We start from the raw sequence: 18230 nt of genomic DNA on the forward strand, positions 1-18230 counted from the left end.
GGAACAGTAGCAATAATGTCTAATCATAGAGTTAAAAATTTAAAAAAAAAGACAGATGTGGTGGCACATGCCTGTAATCCCAGTACTTGGGAGGCTGGAGTAGGAGAATGGCCATAAGTTCAAGGCCAGCCTGGGCTACATAGTGAGTTCAAGGCCAGCCTGAATTGCAGAGCGAGACTCTGTCTCAACGCCCCCCCAATCAAAATACATTGGATAGCAATAAAATATGAGATTGGAGTTAGGCAATACAGTTTAATATCTTATAAAATCCTCACTATTGGAGATATTGGTAAATTTTCAACTTTCTTAAACATGCATACTAAAATTTCTAGGGCAATTACTATAAGAAAGAAATATAGGGAGTATACTCTCCAGTGTTTTTCAGGGAAAAAGAATAATAAAGGAAGAAATCTAATACAGGAAGAAAAGAAAACAAAGTCAGAACATGATAATATAGCAAATATAAATATAATAATATTAACTATAAGCAAAGTACATTATCATAGTGCTCTCTCTTCTCTGTTACCACATGTTGATAAAAGATACACCCATTCTAAATTTTTATATATCATCAATTTACTAAATACAAAGAATAAATGACAGAAATACCAGGATTAACTAAAAATATCTATCATAGTGATAGAAATTGAAAGATAAAGACACTACACAAGTGTAACATTGTAGAATATTTGAGCAATACAATGAACAAGTATAACCCAAAGAATACATTCAAAACACTATACACAGCTTGAAGAATCTCTGTGAATTTGAAGAATAAAGCAATCATTTATAAAATCTAATTATGTACTGCACCACAGAACAAATATCAAAAGTTCCCAAGCTTTAAGATTTTAGAGTCCATTCTCTGGCCAATGGGCTAGAAGGTTAGACACTAGTAACAAGGTCAGTACAGCTCCATATGTTTGCAAATTTAAAAATACATACCTGATAACTCATAGACCAAAGAGAAAGCATAATGAAATTAAAATTTTTACAGAAGTGAGCCATGATAAATTTGCTATGCATTAAGCTATTTGTGGATCTATACAACTGTGCTTTCGTTGAAATTTAAAGCCATAAGTATTTATAGTAGAAAAGAAAAGGGGTTGAAGAAAAATGAGTGGCTATACCTTATAAAGTGAATAGAAAAATAAGAAGCAAATAATCCAATAACATGGAAAAATAATAAGGCAAAAGAAAAATGAGTAAAGTATAAAGATTCAAAACTGGTCAATTTCTAACAAATCTGATTTTTAAAATGTACCCAAAATAATATTTATAATGAAATAGGGAATGTACAACTCAAATTGAGAAAAATAATAAAGTAATATGTTTTAAAATAATTTGTGTTAATATACTAGAAAACAAATTAAATGGTTAAAATTACTAGAAAAATTAGAACCTCTCACAAATGCATGGACATTATTACTCCTATGAAAACTCAGTACATTTAATAATTAAAAAGTTTCTTCAAAGGAAATTCTAGGCTCACACGGTTTTACGATTGTTTTATATCTTATTCAAGAAATAGTGGTAATTCCACTATTTCTCAATGCTTTCTAAAGAATATGAAAATAAAGAATACGCTAAATCATTTTAGCGGTGATTGTAACTTTCACACCAAAATCAGAAAAACAAAGTATGATAAGGCAAATCAGAAAAGCTCTTATAGGAACATTTATGCAAAAATGCTGTGCAAAATAATATCAAACAAGTAACTTATTGAGTAAAAAGTGCATAAAAGCTGATCTGAAAGTAATCCAAGTATAGAAGTTCACTTAATACTAGAAAATATTCGCTATATTATCAAATTAAGGGAGAAAAGAGGTAGAAACATGTCAGTAAAAGTAGGAAACCATTTGAAGGAATAAAATATTAACAGTAAAAACAAAACTAGCTGCCCGCACTCCTGTGGGCCGCTCCTCATAGACCTGTTTGCGGAGACCCGGGGGAGTTGCTTGGGCGCAAACCCCCAAATCCACCTGGTCTCTGCCCCCGGAGCGACTTGGTGAGGAAACATGGCCGCCCTGACAATGGTCATGGTGGCGGTGGCGGCCACCACCATCGCTGGGGCGGTGACTGGGGCGGGCCCGGCCGCGGGGACCAGCGTGGTAGCGGCACCAGCGCCACAACAGAATGATGGCTGTTTTAGTACTTCAGGTGGAATTCATCCTTTTCAACTTCAAAACTGGAAGCAGAAAGTCGAACAAAGAAAGCAGAATTCATACGCACAGCAGAAAAATTTAAAAATCAAGTTATTATTATAGAGAAAGACAAACACAGTCATTTCTACAACCAAAAAAATGACTTCAGAATTGAGCACAGCATCCTGGAAGAACTGGAAAATAAATTGATTAACAGCAGAAAAATGGAAAGAGCAAAAATCTAGCAACAATTAGCCAAAATACATAACAATGTAAAGAAACTTCAGCATCAGTTAAAAGATGTGAAGCCTACACCTGATGTTGTTGAAAAGCGCAGAGAAATGATGGAAGAAATTGAAAATGCCATCAACACTTTTAAAGAAGAACAAAGACTGATATACGATGAGCTTATTAAAGAAGAAAAAGCAACAAATAATGAATTGAGTGCCATATCAAGAAAAATTGACACATGGGCTATAGGTAATTCAGAAACAGAGAAAGCTTTCAGAGCAATCCAAGTAAAGTTTCTGTAGACAAAATGACACCAAATACTCTTCCAGCAGCAGTGGTAGATTTTGACACATTCCTGCAGCAAACAGGAGAGCGACAGGGGGGCTGGGATAATTATGACCACCAGAACTTTATAAAAGTGAGAAATAAACATAAAGGGAAGCCTGCATTTATGAAAGAAGTTCTAGAACACCTCCTGGGAAGAACACAGGATGAAGTTCAACAGCATGAGAAATGGTATCAGAAATTTCTCACTCTAGAAGAAAGAAAAAAAGAGTCTATTCAGAATTGGAAAACTAAAAAGCAGTAAAAGAAGCAAGAAATTTTCAAGTTAAAAGACAAGGCAGACAATATTCCTGTGCTTTTTCATAATAAACCAGAAGGTAATTAAAAGCAAAAAGAGGAAGAAAGAAAGAAACAGAAGTTGGCAGTTGAAACTTGGAAAAAACCAGAAAAGTACGGAACTGTCAATGAAATATGCTTCTAAGTTAAAAGAAGAGGAAGAGAAAAAGAAAAAGCAGCAAAAAGAATGCCAACGCCAGTTTAAACTAAAATTACTATTAGAAAGTTACACTCAGCAGAAGAAAGAACATGAAGAATTTTTGAGGTTTGAAAAAGAGAAAAGGCAGAAAAAAGGAAAACTGTTGCTGATGAAATTTCCAGGTTTCAAGAAAGAGATTTATATGAACTTGAATTGAAAATTCTAGATAGGCAAGCAAAAGAAGAGGAAAAGGCAGAAAAACAAAGAAGATTGGCAAAATTAAAGGAAAAGGTTGAAAATAATGTTAGTAGAGATCCCTCTAGGCTTTACAAATCTACCAAAGGTTGGGAAGAATGAACCAAAAGCATAGGACCAACGGGCTCTGGGCCACTTCTACACATCCCACACAGGGCTATTCCAACCTGGAGACAAGGAATATAGAGGAAAATATGAGATAATAGAAGTACTATTCGTTTGATGAGAGTACTAGCATATTCAGTAATACCAGGAGAGTGTGACTAACCATATTCTTTAAATATCGCTAGCCTAGTCAGATTTTTTATTGTGCTGTATGCAAATTGAAAGGTACTGTAAGTTTTATTCTGCATCATTAATGGTTCCTGTTTCTACTAAAAGGGTGTTTAGGGAGGGTATATGTTGGCCTGTTACTGATATAAAAATTATTTATATAAATTTATGTAACAAACATCCATTTAAATACCCAAAGCATTTCAAAGATACTTTGTTTTTGTCATTGCATAGCAAAATAAATCAAGGCAGTCATAGAGAAGCATTTTTTAAACCAAAATTTTGTAACTTTTGTAACTTGGAAGTAAGTTGGCTTGAATAATAAAAATGTCTTTTTTTTTAAGAGGTACATAAGAGCTTAGTACTTTTTCTAAGTTCAACATATTGGTAGTTTGTCAGTTATTACTTTTTTGCATAATAAATATTTTGTATTTGGAAAAAAACTAGCTGATCAATATCTGATAAAAGGTATCTATAAAATCTAGGGTAAGCATTGCATCAAATGATGAAATATTAATGGCTTCATTCTCTTTAAATCAAAAGCAACACAGGCATCTCTAGCCTGAAAATATGTACTCAACATCATATTTAGGCCAAAAAAGTGCAATAATGTAAGTGAGATATGTCAAAGGAATAAGGGTTGACAAGGAACTAAAAGTTTCATTATTTCAGATAATATCATTTTCCAAACAGAAAAACACAAAGAAGCCTGAGACAATGAGCACAAGTTGCATTTCAGTTGGTAACAAATGTATTCCTCAGCTACTACCACTAGTTTACTATAGTGGTATGAAAAGGGTGCTCTGATCTCACATGATACACAAAGTCAATTCTAAAGACCTAAGTAAAGACTTAAATGTAAAAACTGGAACATGAAAACTTCTATTAGTACATTAGAAGAGCAAGGTTTTCATTTCACAATTAGAATTTTTTTTTAACAATCCAGAAGGAAAGAAAAGCTACAAACACTGATACTCTAACTAAAACGAAAAAAATATCTATTCATTTTCAGCATCAAAAAAGTCACTCACAAGAAGATATTTGTCACACATAAATGACAAAGGGTTACTCTAGGACATATAAAGAACTTCCATAAGTCATATTTAAAAAGATTGAAATATAGATAGCAAAATATACTGCTCAACAAATATATAAAGTGGAGCTTCACTTCACCATAATCATAGAAATGTAACTTAAAACCACAGTAAAACCCAAATTAAAAAAATATAGAAGGATAACAAGTCAAGGATATATATCAACAGATATTTCCAAGAATAATGCTTTAAAAAACTGTTGTGAGGTATGTATGTGGTCAAATGCCACACTATAGAAATTTAAGAAATTTAAAAAGGTAAATCAATTTTACATGCTACTTAGAAGCACAAGCATATGTAGCCGAAATATTTTTATATGCATAAAAGCATAACACAATTAATTCAGAAGAGTGAGTATCAGTTGAGAAGGGGTAAGGAAGAGCAGGAATGTCACCAGCATAAGTTACCAGGAGGATTTATTATGCTTCAATTTTTAAAATTTTAAAATAATAACTGGATATTCCTTGTATTTCTCCACACTATTTATATATAATTCATGATTTAGAAAGTATATTCCAACTCAGAAGTGCTAAAATAAAAACATTTCAATCAAGAATTACAAGAAAAAACTAGGAATAAAACAAAACTAGTTCTTAACAAAGCATGGATACTGGAACTTTTGAAGACAACTCTGTAAGCTTTCTGAAAGTGTGATTAAAAAGGTGATTTAAAAAAAAAAATCTCCAGATAAAAAAAGCACCAAAAGTTACACACACAACAGCAAATGGCTGCAAAAATGTTTACAACTCAAACAATGCATTGTTTTATGTCTTTCCTCCCTCCATAGATTTTGAGTGTCCCACCTTATTAAAATGGACTGAGAATGTCTACAGAAGTCTTAAACTATGGAAATCCTTTTCACTGTCATTTTATTACCAACACTATTTTTAAACAACTTGAAAATTAAGACAAAATTTCTTTGTTTTTCACTAGCATTAAAAGTAGTGCATTAACCATATTTTCATGTACTCATTTATCCATGAAAGTACATAGAAATACTTTCTTCATGCGTTCTAGAGGCAAAAAAATCTTAATAATCATACAAAATACACAATATAGTCTGAAGAGGAGACATACCTATACTAAAAAAAATTTAGAACGTTTTTCATTGACAGCACTTTCCCATCCCTTTGCCTCCAGCAAAGCCAGCCAAAATTTCTCTGAACTGGAATCATAAGCATCCTACTAACAGGAGGGTCTCAAACTTTATTCCTTCTTTCAGTTAATATACGGCACATTTTTGAGATTAGCAAATTAAAGCCATGCTCTACTACAGTGTCTTCTAATTCCTTTGCTACTTTCTTTGGTGTTTTTACCCGAAATGTGTATCGTAATCATATTTTTAAAAAAACATTTTGTATTATTGCACAGTAATGGAGCACTAGTTTGAGAATACCAAATACTGCTTCTTGAAACATCTAAATAAAAAACTTAGGATAACAAAAATACAAAATAGCATACAGAAAAAAGAATCTAACTACATATCAAGACTACTAACAATCTCATATCAAGCATAGGCATAAATAAAACTTATAAGATTGGGAAAAACAGACTGAAAAAAAGGCAAAACACATCTTGGACTTGCCTTATGAAACACAGAATTCCCAATAAAAGCAGGAAGGTATTTTATACATCATTCTATGGCACACCGCTACTACAAAAGTCAAGGATAGTACCAAGCAAAGAAAATAAACAACTTTTGAGGGGAGGAAAAGACACTATGTGTTATGAGCTTGCAAATTCTTGCTGAGTGAGCCAAGAATGAAAGTCTCAAGGGCTCTTTGCCAAGCCCACGTCTCAAGGGATGTGTCTGTAGACAGTAATCTGGAGGGATAAGAAAACATTTCCTTAGGAGAAGAGCAGCTGTGCTTACTACTTTTTCCGAAGAGGGGGATCCTCCTCGCTCAATGTTCCTCTGCTGTGGGTCCAGCATCCACCCCAGCTATGCCATATGTCCTTGTGGGACTGGAGGCAAGGGGAACTGAATCAACCATGCTAAAATTCATATTGCTGTTTTGAGAGGAGTAAAGTTCTTAGTCACCAGCCAAGAACACTTATATCTTCTCCCTTCATCCATGAAACAGTAAAAATTTATCTCATCAGCTTGGAGGTAGGGTGAAATCTCATCCCTGATTCAATAATTTTATCCTAGTCTGTCAATAAAGTACAGGCCAGTAACCAGGGACAGACTGGAAATAAAAGTTTAAAGGTATTTTCCATGTAAGCCAGGAGGAGCTTACAGAGGGAAAACTTCTAAATTAATTGTACTCTTCATACTATAGGCTATGAAGAATCTTTAGTAGAACAATATTACATTAAAGAGTAGTGTACAAAAGGTAATCAAAAGGGGTAAATATTTATACATTTATTACAGTAAAAGACACTTTGCTATCAGTTGCCCTCAAAATGCTCACCTTCCCTTCGAACACATTTATCCCATCATTCTTGATACTTTCTGAAGTAGCTCTGGAAGCCTTTTTCATGTTTTTATGAGATGTGATTATAAATACGGTGAACACTGATGCTGAATGCCATCCAGAGGAAAGGCAGGCTTGTAATGACATTACAGTGTCCTTATCCACCTTACTCAGAAGATCTGGTAGCATATCACTTCTAGCTCTTCCCAAAAGTCAAAAAGAATGTGAAAAGTCAATGTTTTGAATGGACTGAGGGTATTGAGCTAGCCACAACAATGCAACTGAAGACATTTACAAAAATGGACTTCCAGAACTGCTTTAGAAAGTAGTAAGAAAAATGGGTATGTTCAAAGAGAAGATGAGTATTTTGATACGGATTGATGACAATGTGTCTTTTACTGTAATAAATTTAAAAAATTTAAACATTCACTGTGGTATTTCATGAAAGACTCCTGGAAATAGCACTGATACACGAATTGTACATCTTCTACGGATTAGAGAAGACATTCTCCCTTCTGCAGGGAACAGTCTACCCAAACCATAGGTTGACGAAGACAGAGTGTGGGCATGATCTATATTAGAGCCTCCTAAAAGTTCTTAACATAAAAATCAAAGTAGTAGAAAATTTCAAAAAACAATCTTCATCTCCAAAAGAATATAAAAAGTTGTGGCTTTTATGACTCAGGAACCAAAATTCATAGGAAAGAACAGAGTGAGGTGAAAATAATTTCAAAGGAGGGATATTTTTTATATATATATATGATCACAGCCTTTTAAACATATAAATAAACATAAAATTAAAAGATAACAGAAGAAAAAAGCTTGCCCAAAGTATAATAATTTTACTTATGTGTAAATATTACTAGAGAAATTTTCATGTTCTACACAAAAGATGCTAAGTAGACATAAATTTAGCTGCATGCTGGAAACATGTTTTAAACTATAAGGATAAAGAAAAAAATAATTTTATCATTTATAAACTAAAAATATAGCAAGTGAGGATAAGTTCCCAAGAAAGTGAAATTCTTCTGATCACCTTTTCCCCTTTAGCAGCAGTAATTCCAGAAGGCAATCGAACACACACTCAGAATTCTCTGACAGAGTTGAGGTTCAACATTCCTGACCAACCAAAAGCTCTCTTTGTATGTAAGGCCATCAAAAAACAGTCTTTAAAATTCAAGAGCATGAAATATGTTTGCAATTTTAAACATACCATATTAAATTTTACAAATGTGTAAACTTTGAAAAGTAAAAAATAGGATTGCAAAAAATAGGAAGAGGTCTGGTAATTGGCACTGAAGCCAGGCAAAACATGGATACATGATAGATTGTGATAAAATTCTAGTTAATAGCTATACATATTATTTGTAACTAGAATATTTTATAACTACATATTTACTACATACAAACATGCATCTATACAGTGTAGTACGTAAAATATGTATACATAACGTATATTGAAATTACATGATTTAAATCAATAATCATGGAATGCACAAATACTGAAAACTATGCACTAAAGTAAAAAGAAACTAAGTTCTGTTTAAAAACAAAGTACTCTTTAAAAAAACTACATTTAGGGCCAGGGATTTAGCTCAGTGGTTCCTCTGCCTGCTTTGCAAGCTCAAGGTCCCGAGTTCGATCCCTGGTACCAAAAAAACCCAACCAAACAAAAAAACTACATTTAAAATTCTGGCTATTAAAATTTTATGCAAAATATTTTAGCAAATTTAAAGGTAAAAATTATTTAATATACCCCACAGTTTTCAAAATATTCATGAAATATATAGCATATTTTAAAAAGTACTGTGCATATGGGGGGGAAAGAAAACAAAGGAAAAAGAAAGTAAGTATGAAAAACAGAACATGTAGAATACAATGGCAGGAGTAAAATCAACCACTGTCACTACAAGTATAAAAAGCAAAAGAATAAGCCATGAATACATGATAGATCATTAATTTAATAACGCCTTGTGGGGAGCAGACAGAGAATATTGCCCTATTATAAGAACATGTGCAACCAATTTCAGAACTGTTGTGGTGTAAAGAACTACAATCTGTGTACCAAACTCATCATGGTGTGCCTTATACATAAAATATACAACTAACATAAAGGAAAATCAAAGAGGAAACAGAAAGTAGAAAACAGGCAAAAATAAAAGCTAAATTAGGCTTCTGGTCCCAATGCCAAATTCTCTGGAGGTACAATGTGATTTTTCTCAATTGGGCCATGTGTTGCCCCAGGTTTTATTAGCACGATACAAGCAACAGAGGCTGTGCTGACTGTCATTTATGACAACACCCCAAAGGCAGCAAAGGTACATGGCCAGACACGTTATTTTCTTTCTTTCTTCACTGCCTTTGTTCTTTCTTCAGGCTTGATCGACATAACTCTAATGTAAATGCTCTTCAAGAGCAAGAACGATACTTGAGAACTCTAATATTTATTTCAGTTCTAGCACAGTGCAAAACACAAAGTAACAGCTCAATAAAAATATCCCTAACTATATTCTTTTTCATTCCCTAAGCAGAACCCTACAAAACAGTTATACGGAATTTGCCTGTGTGTGCACAGGCACGCAGACACACACACATACACACGCACGCACACATACTCTAAGATCTAAGTTTTACATTGAATAGCAATTCAGAAAATCATATTGAGTTATTTCCTCAACTTATTTATCAATATAATCTCTATTATTTCTAAAATCAAAAAGAGTCACATAAATTAAGTTATACATTTTTAAATATTTTTGGTAGCTATATAAGCATAAACTTACAGGCAAACTGGAGTTTAGCTTCTCTGCTGACAACTGTTCCAAATGAATTTGTTGCAAAACACTGGTAACTTCCAGTATCCCAATTTCTGTTGGGGTTAAAAACCACAAGATTTCCACCATTCAACTTGTAACGGTGTTCCATACTCATATCAATGTTACTTCCATTCAGCTGCCATCTGTAAAAAGAAATGTCAAGGGGTTTTTGCCTTCTCTGAGACTTTTTTCCAGGTACTAGGGATTGAACCCAGGGCCTTTGCATTGAGCTACATCCCAAACACACTTTTTTTTTTTGGTCTCACTAAATTGTTAGGTTTCCCAAGTTGGGCTCAAACCTGAGATCTTCCTGCCTCAGCCTCCCAGAATGCTGAGATTATAGGAATATGCTACTGTACCTAACTAGAACCTTTAAATTTAAAAGAAGGCTACATAATAAAACACACTTTACACATCATTCCCCCAAAAATGAAAAGCAATATATACATTATTCAAGTGTTACATAATTAAAGAGCCAATGTGCCCATGTATTTATCAGGAACCAAATGTTAAAAGTACAGTAGAAATGACAACAAAGTAACATCTGAAAAATATTTTTAAAGGTTTCCTGAAGAGGTGAGAATAATTTAGTTTGTTCACACATGAGAAAAATTAGGCTAGGACTGTATAGCAAATACGAAGTAAAAGGTGAGGAAATCATCTCAGCTACTTCAGTCCAATCTCAGGCTGACAGTGAAGGAGGAAGGAGCACATTTCTTTGATTTACCAGACTGACTGAGCACATTTAATAAATTAATTAAGTGTTCAGCTATGTGTTTCAATGTGTCTGGGAAGTATCCATCTCCAAGGCATTCTCCACTTTTCAGTGCAATCATAGTTCTATGTACAAAATGGTGCACTGTGATAAAAGACCCTAAACACCACCCAATGGCTTTGAAGAAATGAAGGCATGAACTCCAGAGACACACTCATTAGTAGGAAGCCCAAAAGAAGAAAGAAGCTTGTTTTTAAATAAGTTTTAACTAGAAAAGTAGGAGTTTTTTAATAGTAAGACTAGACACATCAAAGTAAATTTCACCTTTGCAAACTCATTCATATTTCACAATTTCAAGCACATATCCCTTATATAAATTAAGGAATCCATTTCCTAGGCAACTCAATTGTAACAAAAATGACACTGAATCAGCTCTAGACATTGTGGCATAGTATGATAATTGTCTCTATTGCTCTTGGTTTAAATATTGGGAAAGTGGTTAAAGAATGTCCAACTTTAGATGAGAATTTCAATAAACCAAGAGTTAAAACTGACCCCAATCTATTAATTGACTGCACCAGGAGTGCCACTCATCTGAACTCTAGATCATAGTTCTTCAATTATACAATGAGACATGTAAAAATGTACTAATACACAAAATATTGAATCTGTACACATCCACTGTGAAAGTCTGTGTGGAACCAGATGGTGAACATCATTTCAAACCGAAGTGGAGCTAAATGCACTAGTGTTCAACTGTGAAAATGGATCAGCTGGCAAACAATGGTGCATAAAAAAGCAAATGTTAAAACGCAGTGTGACACTATTTATATGGATTTAAAAACATCTATGGTAATACTAAGAGTGGACTAAATGTACTTTTAGTGTATGAAAGTAGTAAATGTCTATCATGAGCTATCATGAAGAGACCGTAGGCCATGTTTAGGGGGCATTCAGTAGAAAATTTAGCTTTTCAGTTTTACTTCCTAAACTAAGTGGTGGTTATGTGAGTGTTTATCATTATACTTTATTGTATGTTTATATCATTTTCTCTCTATATAATAAAACATAATGAAATTTAAGTGGCTGGCAAGGATAGAAAATAAATAAGCCTATAAGTTTAATCTATTATTCCACGTACTATTTTATCATTTGCTCATTTTTACAATCAAAGCTTTCTTTTCTTATAATTTCACATACAACTTCCTAAGGTCTATAGCCACAATTCTACTGACAGACCAAATAGAAAGTAAGAGGAAAAACTTGAGGCCCCAATTTTTCTCTTAAAATTTTAAGAGAACAAAATTAGAAAAGAAACAGGTGGAACCACTTTTTTGATTTGTAGCCAATTTCTGCTGTTCATTTGGTTTGGTTTGGTTGTAAAATTCCTCTTATGATTCTTCATGAGCATACGGCTTTCTTTACTCTGTTCTGACTTACTCTTTACCAATAGTTTTGAAGCTAAATGACAGGCCCTCATGAACCCTTCCCCCTCTTCTTCCTCCCTGAGTCCTAGAACTACAGAAACTCAGAAAAGGAAATAAAGAAAACTGTCCACCCAATTTTGTTTGAGACCTCTGAGTATAGACACACAACACAGTCTGCAGATGAGTAGCAGCAGTGGTGCCATCTGAGCATGTTATGGAAATGCACAGTCCTGATCTGCTCAGTCAAAATCTATACCTTAATGAGAGCTCTGAGAGTTTCACACTCACATTCAAGTTGCAGAAGAAACTTCCGCACCTCCCCACTTAGACAATTTCCTATTTAACAACTTTGACTGGCAAAGCCATCTTTCCTTCTTGGCCCTCAGTTCGTGAAAAAAAGATTTGTCGAGTGTCTGAATGTCAGGGAATTTTCTAGGTTCTAAAGCTGTGGTAACAACTCCGTGCTTTTATGGAGCTTCTCTTTGTTTAAACTTTTTCCCCATTTCCTAGTTGTTGCTCCTACCCCAACCCCTTATCTGGTCCCCAGTCCCTGGCTGAGCCTTTCATGTGACAGCATAATGAACAGATATGGGATTTGGCCCCAAGTGCTCACCGGTCATTCACTCCACTCACCCATGACCAGCTGTGTGACCAAGGGCAAACAATGCTTCACTCCTCTGAAAATTTTTTGATATGTAAAGTGAAAATAATTCCATCTCTCCTGGAGGGTTGCTCTACAGATCCAATAAGACAACATGGAGAGCTCAGCTCAGGGTTATCATGCACAGGCATCCCACAAATGGGTGGGCACCACTCCGGAAGTGGAAGGCAGCTCCTGCTGTGGCTGCACAGACCTTCACCCCTTTGCTGTGCTTTTATTAGATTTTGGTCATGTGTCACCTACTCTATTCAATGCTCTTGGTCATGGCCACTAATGTGGAACAGATTGTGTCTCCCACATACCATACAGTTTGTCTGCTTTTGTGGCACCTCTGAGAAGTTACCCAAAGGTGGGATGGGACACATGCCAGGCTTAACTTTTAAAGAATAAATCTGACAGTAAATCACAAAGAACCAGGTTTGACTTTTAAGGTGTAAATGGATGTCAGATATTAAGAGATTCAGTACTTGAGTGTGAAAAACTCCTCTAAACTCAAATAAGACTGATGTTGCTAATTTCACATACTATCCAATGGAAGATTCTTGTGACAAAGGGTACTTGTCAATTCCTTATATATGAAGTACAGTTTGCTTAAGGACAAAAAAATTGTTTCAGCTGAGGTGTCAGAATATTTGGGGCTTAAGCATGCTTGATGGCTTCATTTGAAAACTGTGTTTTTGTATTTAGCTAATGAATAATAAAAGCAGAGTGGCTATATAGAAAATTGCAAAGATAAATAAAAATCTTAAAAGTACTTCTTCATGTCTATTTAATGGCTTGAAAGATTTAAAAGCTCATAAAATATGTGGAAAGATACTCTATTTCAGTAAATGTTGAAGATCTAAAAGCTATCATCCCAAAGTTTTCACTAAAGAACCAAAATAGAAAAGATTTGTTCCATTATGCATAAATGACTCTCACTTCCTTTAGCTTGGTTTTCATCATATAGATACAATCACCAGATTATTTCACTATGTGAAAAGGCAGACACTCTTCTCTTTTAAATATATTTCTGCAACACCAAAAGCAGGGTACATATGTTTTAGCAAATTCTTCAGAGCTAAGATATTTTGAGCTACCTTCAAGAATGTTAATTTTGTTTTAACAAAGCAATATAATTATTTTTCTCCTTCTTCACATTATTCATCATTAAATAGAACTCATCTCCAGGTGATATAAAATTTCTCAGTATCTTATTAAACATTTTTCCTCTCACTGAAAATACGTGAATTCAAAAGGGCTTTGTTTAAACTGTGAAATATGAAAATAATCTCTGGGCTTGGCTTCCAAAGGTTATTTTATGCTAAGAACCAAAACACTCTACCTGTGTTCCTAATGCAAAATATTCATGATTGAGCCAGATTTTGTCATATGTCTTTTACTTTCATCTGTATAAGAAATATTTTGTAAAACAGAAAGCATATATAGCTCTTATTTGACAAGGTACACATCCAATAAATCTGCAAATCAGACTCATCTTTGCTGGAAACTGGAATCAGGCTTCATGAATACAACATTTAGAGTTAAGGTATGACAGGTAAATGGGACTCATGTCATAAATATGGGAGACTATTAGAAATAAATATTGCCCATTAATTTTGCACATTCATAATCCTTTATATAACTGACTTTTATCAAGGAATTATAAAGTACACCAGGAATACAAAGTATCAGAATATAATCTTTCCGAAAGATGGAAACTATACTTGATAAATGTATATTTGCATACCCAAATTCCATTCCAGAAGCCTTAATGCAATGATCTGAAGCAAAATAAGACAGCACTTTGGCTCTTGGGGCTATGTAAACCACCATTTCAATCACATAACATTTACATTGCACTGCAGAAGCAGACTAACCTTGTAGCTTTAACTCGGTGGTAAATGTCACAAGATTAAGTAAGTACCTTTGCATAATCATCATGCTGTAACACTTTTGAGTGATCTCATAAGTTCACTGTCAAGCTTTCGTGTTCAAATGCTCATTCTACATAAATGAGGATTTGCTTTTAGAATACACCAGTGAGCATGGTTTATTGTTCATATTTCAAAAGTAAGATTTACAGTGAATGAGTCCTCTTCATCCCCTTGAACTAGTTTCCTGTGGAGGCTCTACAGCAATTTGTGTCTGGTCCAATACCTAGAGATGAATACTCAGGATGCCAGATTTATAAGTCCTGGGTTGAGGGCCTCCCTGAGGAAGTGTATCTTTGATCAGTCCACTTCTTCTATGCCTGTTGCATCCTCTACACCATAGGGACGCTGGCAAGGCAAATAAAGTGAATGAGCAACTAGGGCCAAGCCTAATACAATAGAATGACAGAGTTTAATGCAAATTTCCACCTAAAAAATAAATACAAATACAATTTTTTAAAAACAGCTGCTTGCCTGTGAGCCAATGGCTTTTTAATACTTAATGAAAAACAAGTGTCCAGTCTACAGCCACCTTTGTTGTCTTTAAAAAATTTTAATAAAAATATTTACAAAATAAGTTTGTTATCTATATACATTAGCTATACTATATATTTTATACTGTACTCTGTTCAAGACAATTCCTCTTCACTCAAAAAAGAGAGCAGAAAGGGAAAAAAGGCAGGTTGCAGTTGGTTGGAATGTCATGGTAAAGTATAAGGTTTCCAACATAATATTTTTCAGAACTGGTAATTATTACTCCTAAATGATAAAAACTATAATTGTTACTTCCAGGAAATAAACTACATAAATGGGTAAGGGTATGTGAATTACTGCCTTCCAATACAAGAACAAGCTGAGGGAGTGATGCAGACAAAGAGACAGAATAAATATGTATGGACAGAAACATAAATTCATGTAATAATTAAATCAGTATAAAAATTCTATATTTAGAGAATTTGAAGGTGCTTTTCAACACCTTTAAGCTGCATTGAATGGTAAGTATTTTAATCACTGCTGAATTTTTACCATTAGGTATCATAGTTGGCACATGGTAGATACATAAGTTTCCTGAATGAAAAGCTAATGAGTGATCTAATTTTACACTCTACCCTGGCTATAATCAATCTCTGTATAGGTTTCACTAACTGTGGTCATCTATATTGTCAATATACAATCTCAAAGTTGGCAGTTAATGCATCATTTTGTTCATTTACCTTACTTGTTATTATTTATTTACCATACTAGATATGACAACATTTTATATAAAGTCACACTAGTATGAGATAACAGTAATAAATATAAACATAGATGTATTTTGTTGTCAGTATAATTTAAGACACCAAGCTCAAACTGAGTCTTCTACTTAAGCTTGGTAACAAAGTTAGGGATCATCACCCCTTTAAATTGAAACTACCAAAAATGAAAAAAGAATTGGATAACTTTGAGTATTTTTGAAAATTATCTCAAGGTACAACTTACATCATAGTTGATGGAGAAAGTTTTGTCATTCAAGATATCTACTTTACCATAAAAAATATGATCAGGAAGATGGAAGAATAAACACATTCTGGAGAAAAATCTCAAATTTTAGGCCTCCAGGTAAAACAAAGCAAAAATAACTAAATAACACTAAAGTGTTTGGGGACTAGGGTTGGTTTGGAGATAGAGGCCCATGCTTAGCACTTGTTAAATCAATAGCCAATACTTTATTTGGGGTTTGATAGGAAAATTAGGAATTTAATCAAAAGAAGCAATTTGTGGTTTTAGATGTGGCTTTCAAGTTAATAAGCAAATCCATTTGTGTTCAGATGCAATGTTTGTTAATATGTTTACTGAAGTGATGAGAATAATTGCAGCCCTTGAAAGAATGAATGTCTGAATTTGCATATTCAATTCTTTATCCAAAAATAACTAGTTAGACTTCAGCAATAATTACTGAAGACAAAAATCATTTAACTCATGATGTTTTTGAAAAACTGAGTTTTTAAAATGTATTTTATGACATGGATTCCCATCTCTCACTCATTAATAAATATTAAACATATATATAATACATACATACACACAAGGATTAGAGCTACAGTGGATGAAAACAACTCTTCAGTTTACATGGTGATACTCTAGTTCAAACCTATCAGTGATTCTCTTAAAATTATTACAAGGAGGGTTATAGAAGCTTTTTGCTATTTTTGCCATTCCTACATCCATTTAACATTTTTTCATATGAGCTCCCTCCATCTCCCTGTAAAATGCCACTCAAGTGACTCGGCCCAGCCAATCTGAACATTCCATGTCTCAGGACACAGTGCATGTGAGCTTGGTCCACTTGATTTAATTTGTGTTAGGTCAGCATATTCATATTCTTCCTCCTCACCACACTGAATAAACATAAAAAGACAAAACAACAACACAAAAGATGTGATTTATTGCATCATACTACAGTGTTTGATGTACAAAGTCTAACCTCTATATTTTGGCTGAGTAGTCACTGCTGACATTATTAGCTCAAGTTTCATTTTACATTTTTCTGATAGTATCCAGGGCTCTTGATGACACTAATGGAAATGATGACTTTGCCTGGCATTGGATATCATGGGGAGGTATAAGGAAGCCTGGGGTTCCAGGCAGTGGCTTTTGACACCTTTAGACAATCTATTTTAAAATGGAACCAATGGAGAGGACTCAATCCAAAATAAATTACTTTATAGAATAAACTACTTAACTACTTCTGAAGCTGTACTCCTTCATGACATTATTACTATTGAATTGTGATCTGATCCTTAATTTCCTTTGTTTTCCTCTTGTTATCTGTATTCCATTTTGCCAACTGAGCATTCACTATTTTCCAGGCATTTGTAAAGAAGGGATAAAGAATACATAGACTTTAGCTTCAGGAAAGTTACAGCCAATCAGGGCAATCAATTCCATTTTTAATGCAAGAAAGTTGAGGTGCAATGGACAGTAACAGTGTTGTGGCAAAGAATTCAAAACTGAACATATCAAGAAGGCTCTCTGTGAGAGATGGTAGTGCAGATTACTATTAAATCCTCTGTACAAGCTGATGTCTACTTCTGTTTGCCTCAGGCTCTATAGGACATTCTTAGTTTTATGTTTTGGAATTATCCCAATCATGTGAATATTTCATCACTCTTAGTGGCTCAATGTGGGTGTGGGGACCAAAGCTCAACAGGAGGAGAAGTCAGGATATTCGGATGCTGAAAGGCATTCAGCCTGAAGATAATCACAGAGAAATGGACTTAGAAACCTAGCGGAAAGAATTATATTTCCTTAAGAATCAGAAGAACTAGGGAACATTTTTTGCTGTGGGGCATAAAAGTAAAATAATGGTGACATCAGATATTACATTACATGGTAATAAGAAAGAGGCATAAGGATGAATTGCATATAATCAAAAATGCTTAAAATATGTCATTATTATGTGATTGAATATAGAATAGATTACAGATAACATATAAACAAGGTTATATGTGCTATATACTACATGTGCTATCTATTCTCTAAAT

At 34.0% G+C, this 18230-nt stretch overlaps 1 protein-coding gene and 1 pseudogene across 3 annotated transcripts in view; one reads left to right on the top strand and one right to left on the bottom strand.

The window, feature by feature from the left end:
- The window catches only part of Cntn3 (contactin 3), a 372584-nt gene that overhangs the window by 212364 nt on the left and 141990 nt on the right, over positions 1–18230 (bottom strand). For all 3 annotated transcript variants that reach the window (XM_087182023.1, XM_021266045.2, XM_004854216.3), the window contains exon 4: positions 9958–10133. In XM_087182023.1, coding sequence (XP_087038149.1) covers positions 9958–10133 — 176 coding nt within the window. The remainder of the gene's footprint in view (positions 1–9957; positions 10134–18230) is intronic.
- On the top strand, positions 2019–3836 carry LOC101697512 (coiled-coil domain-containing protein 112 pseudogene; annotated as a pseudogene).

This window comes from Heterocephalus glaber, unplaced genomic scaffold (genome assembly GCF_053883595.1).
Source record: "Heterocephalus glaber isolate CG9 unplaced genomic scaffold, H.glaber_assembly_v1.0 deba00001472, whole genome shotgun sequence".
Classification (NCBI taxonomy): Eukaryota; Metazoa; Chordata; class Mammalia; order Rodentia; family Bathyergidae; genus Heterocephalus; species Heterocephalus glaber.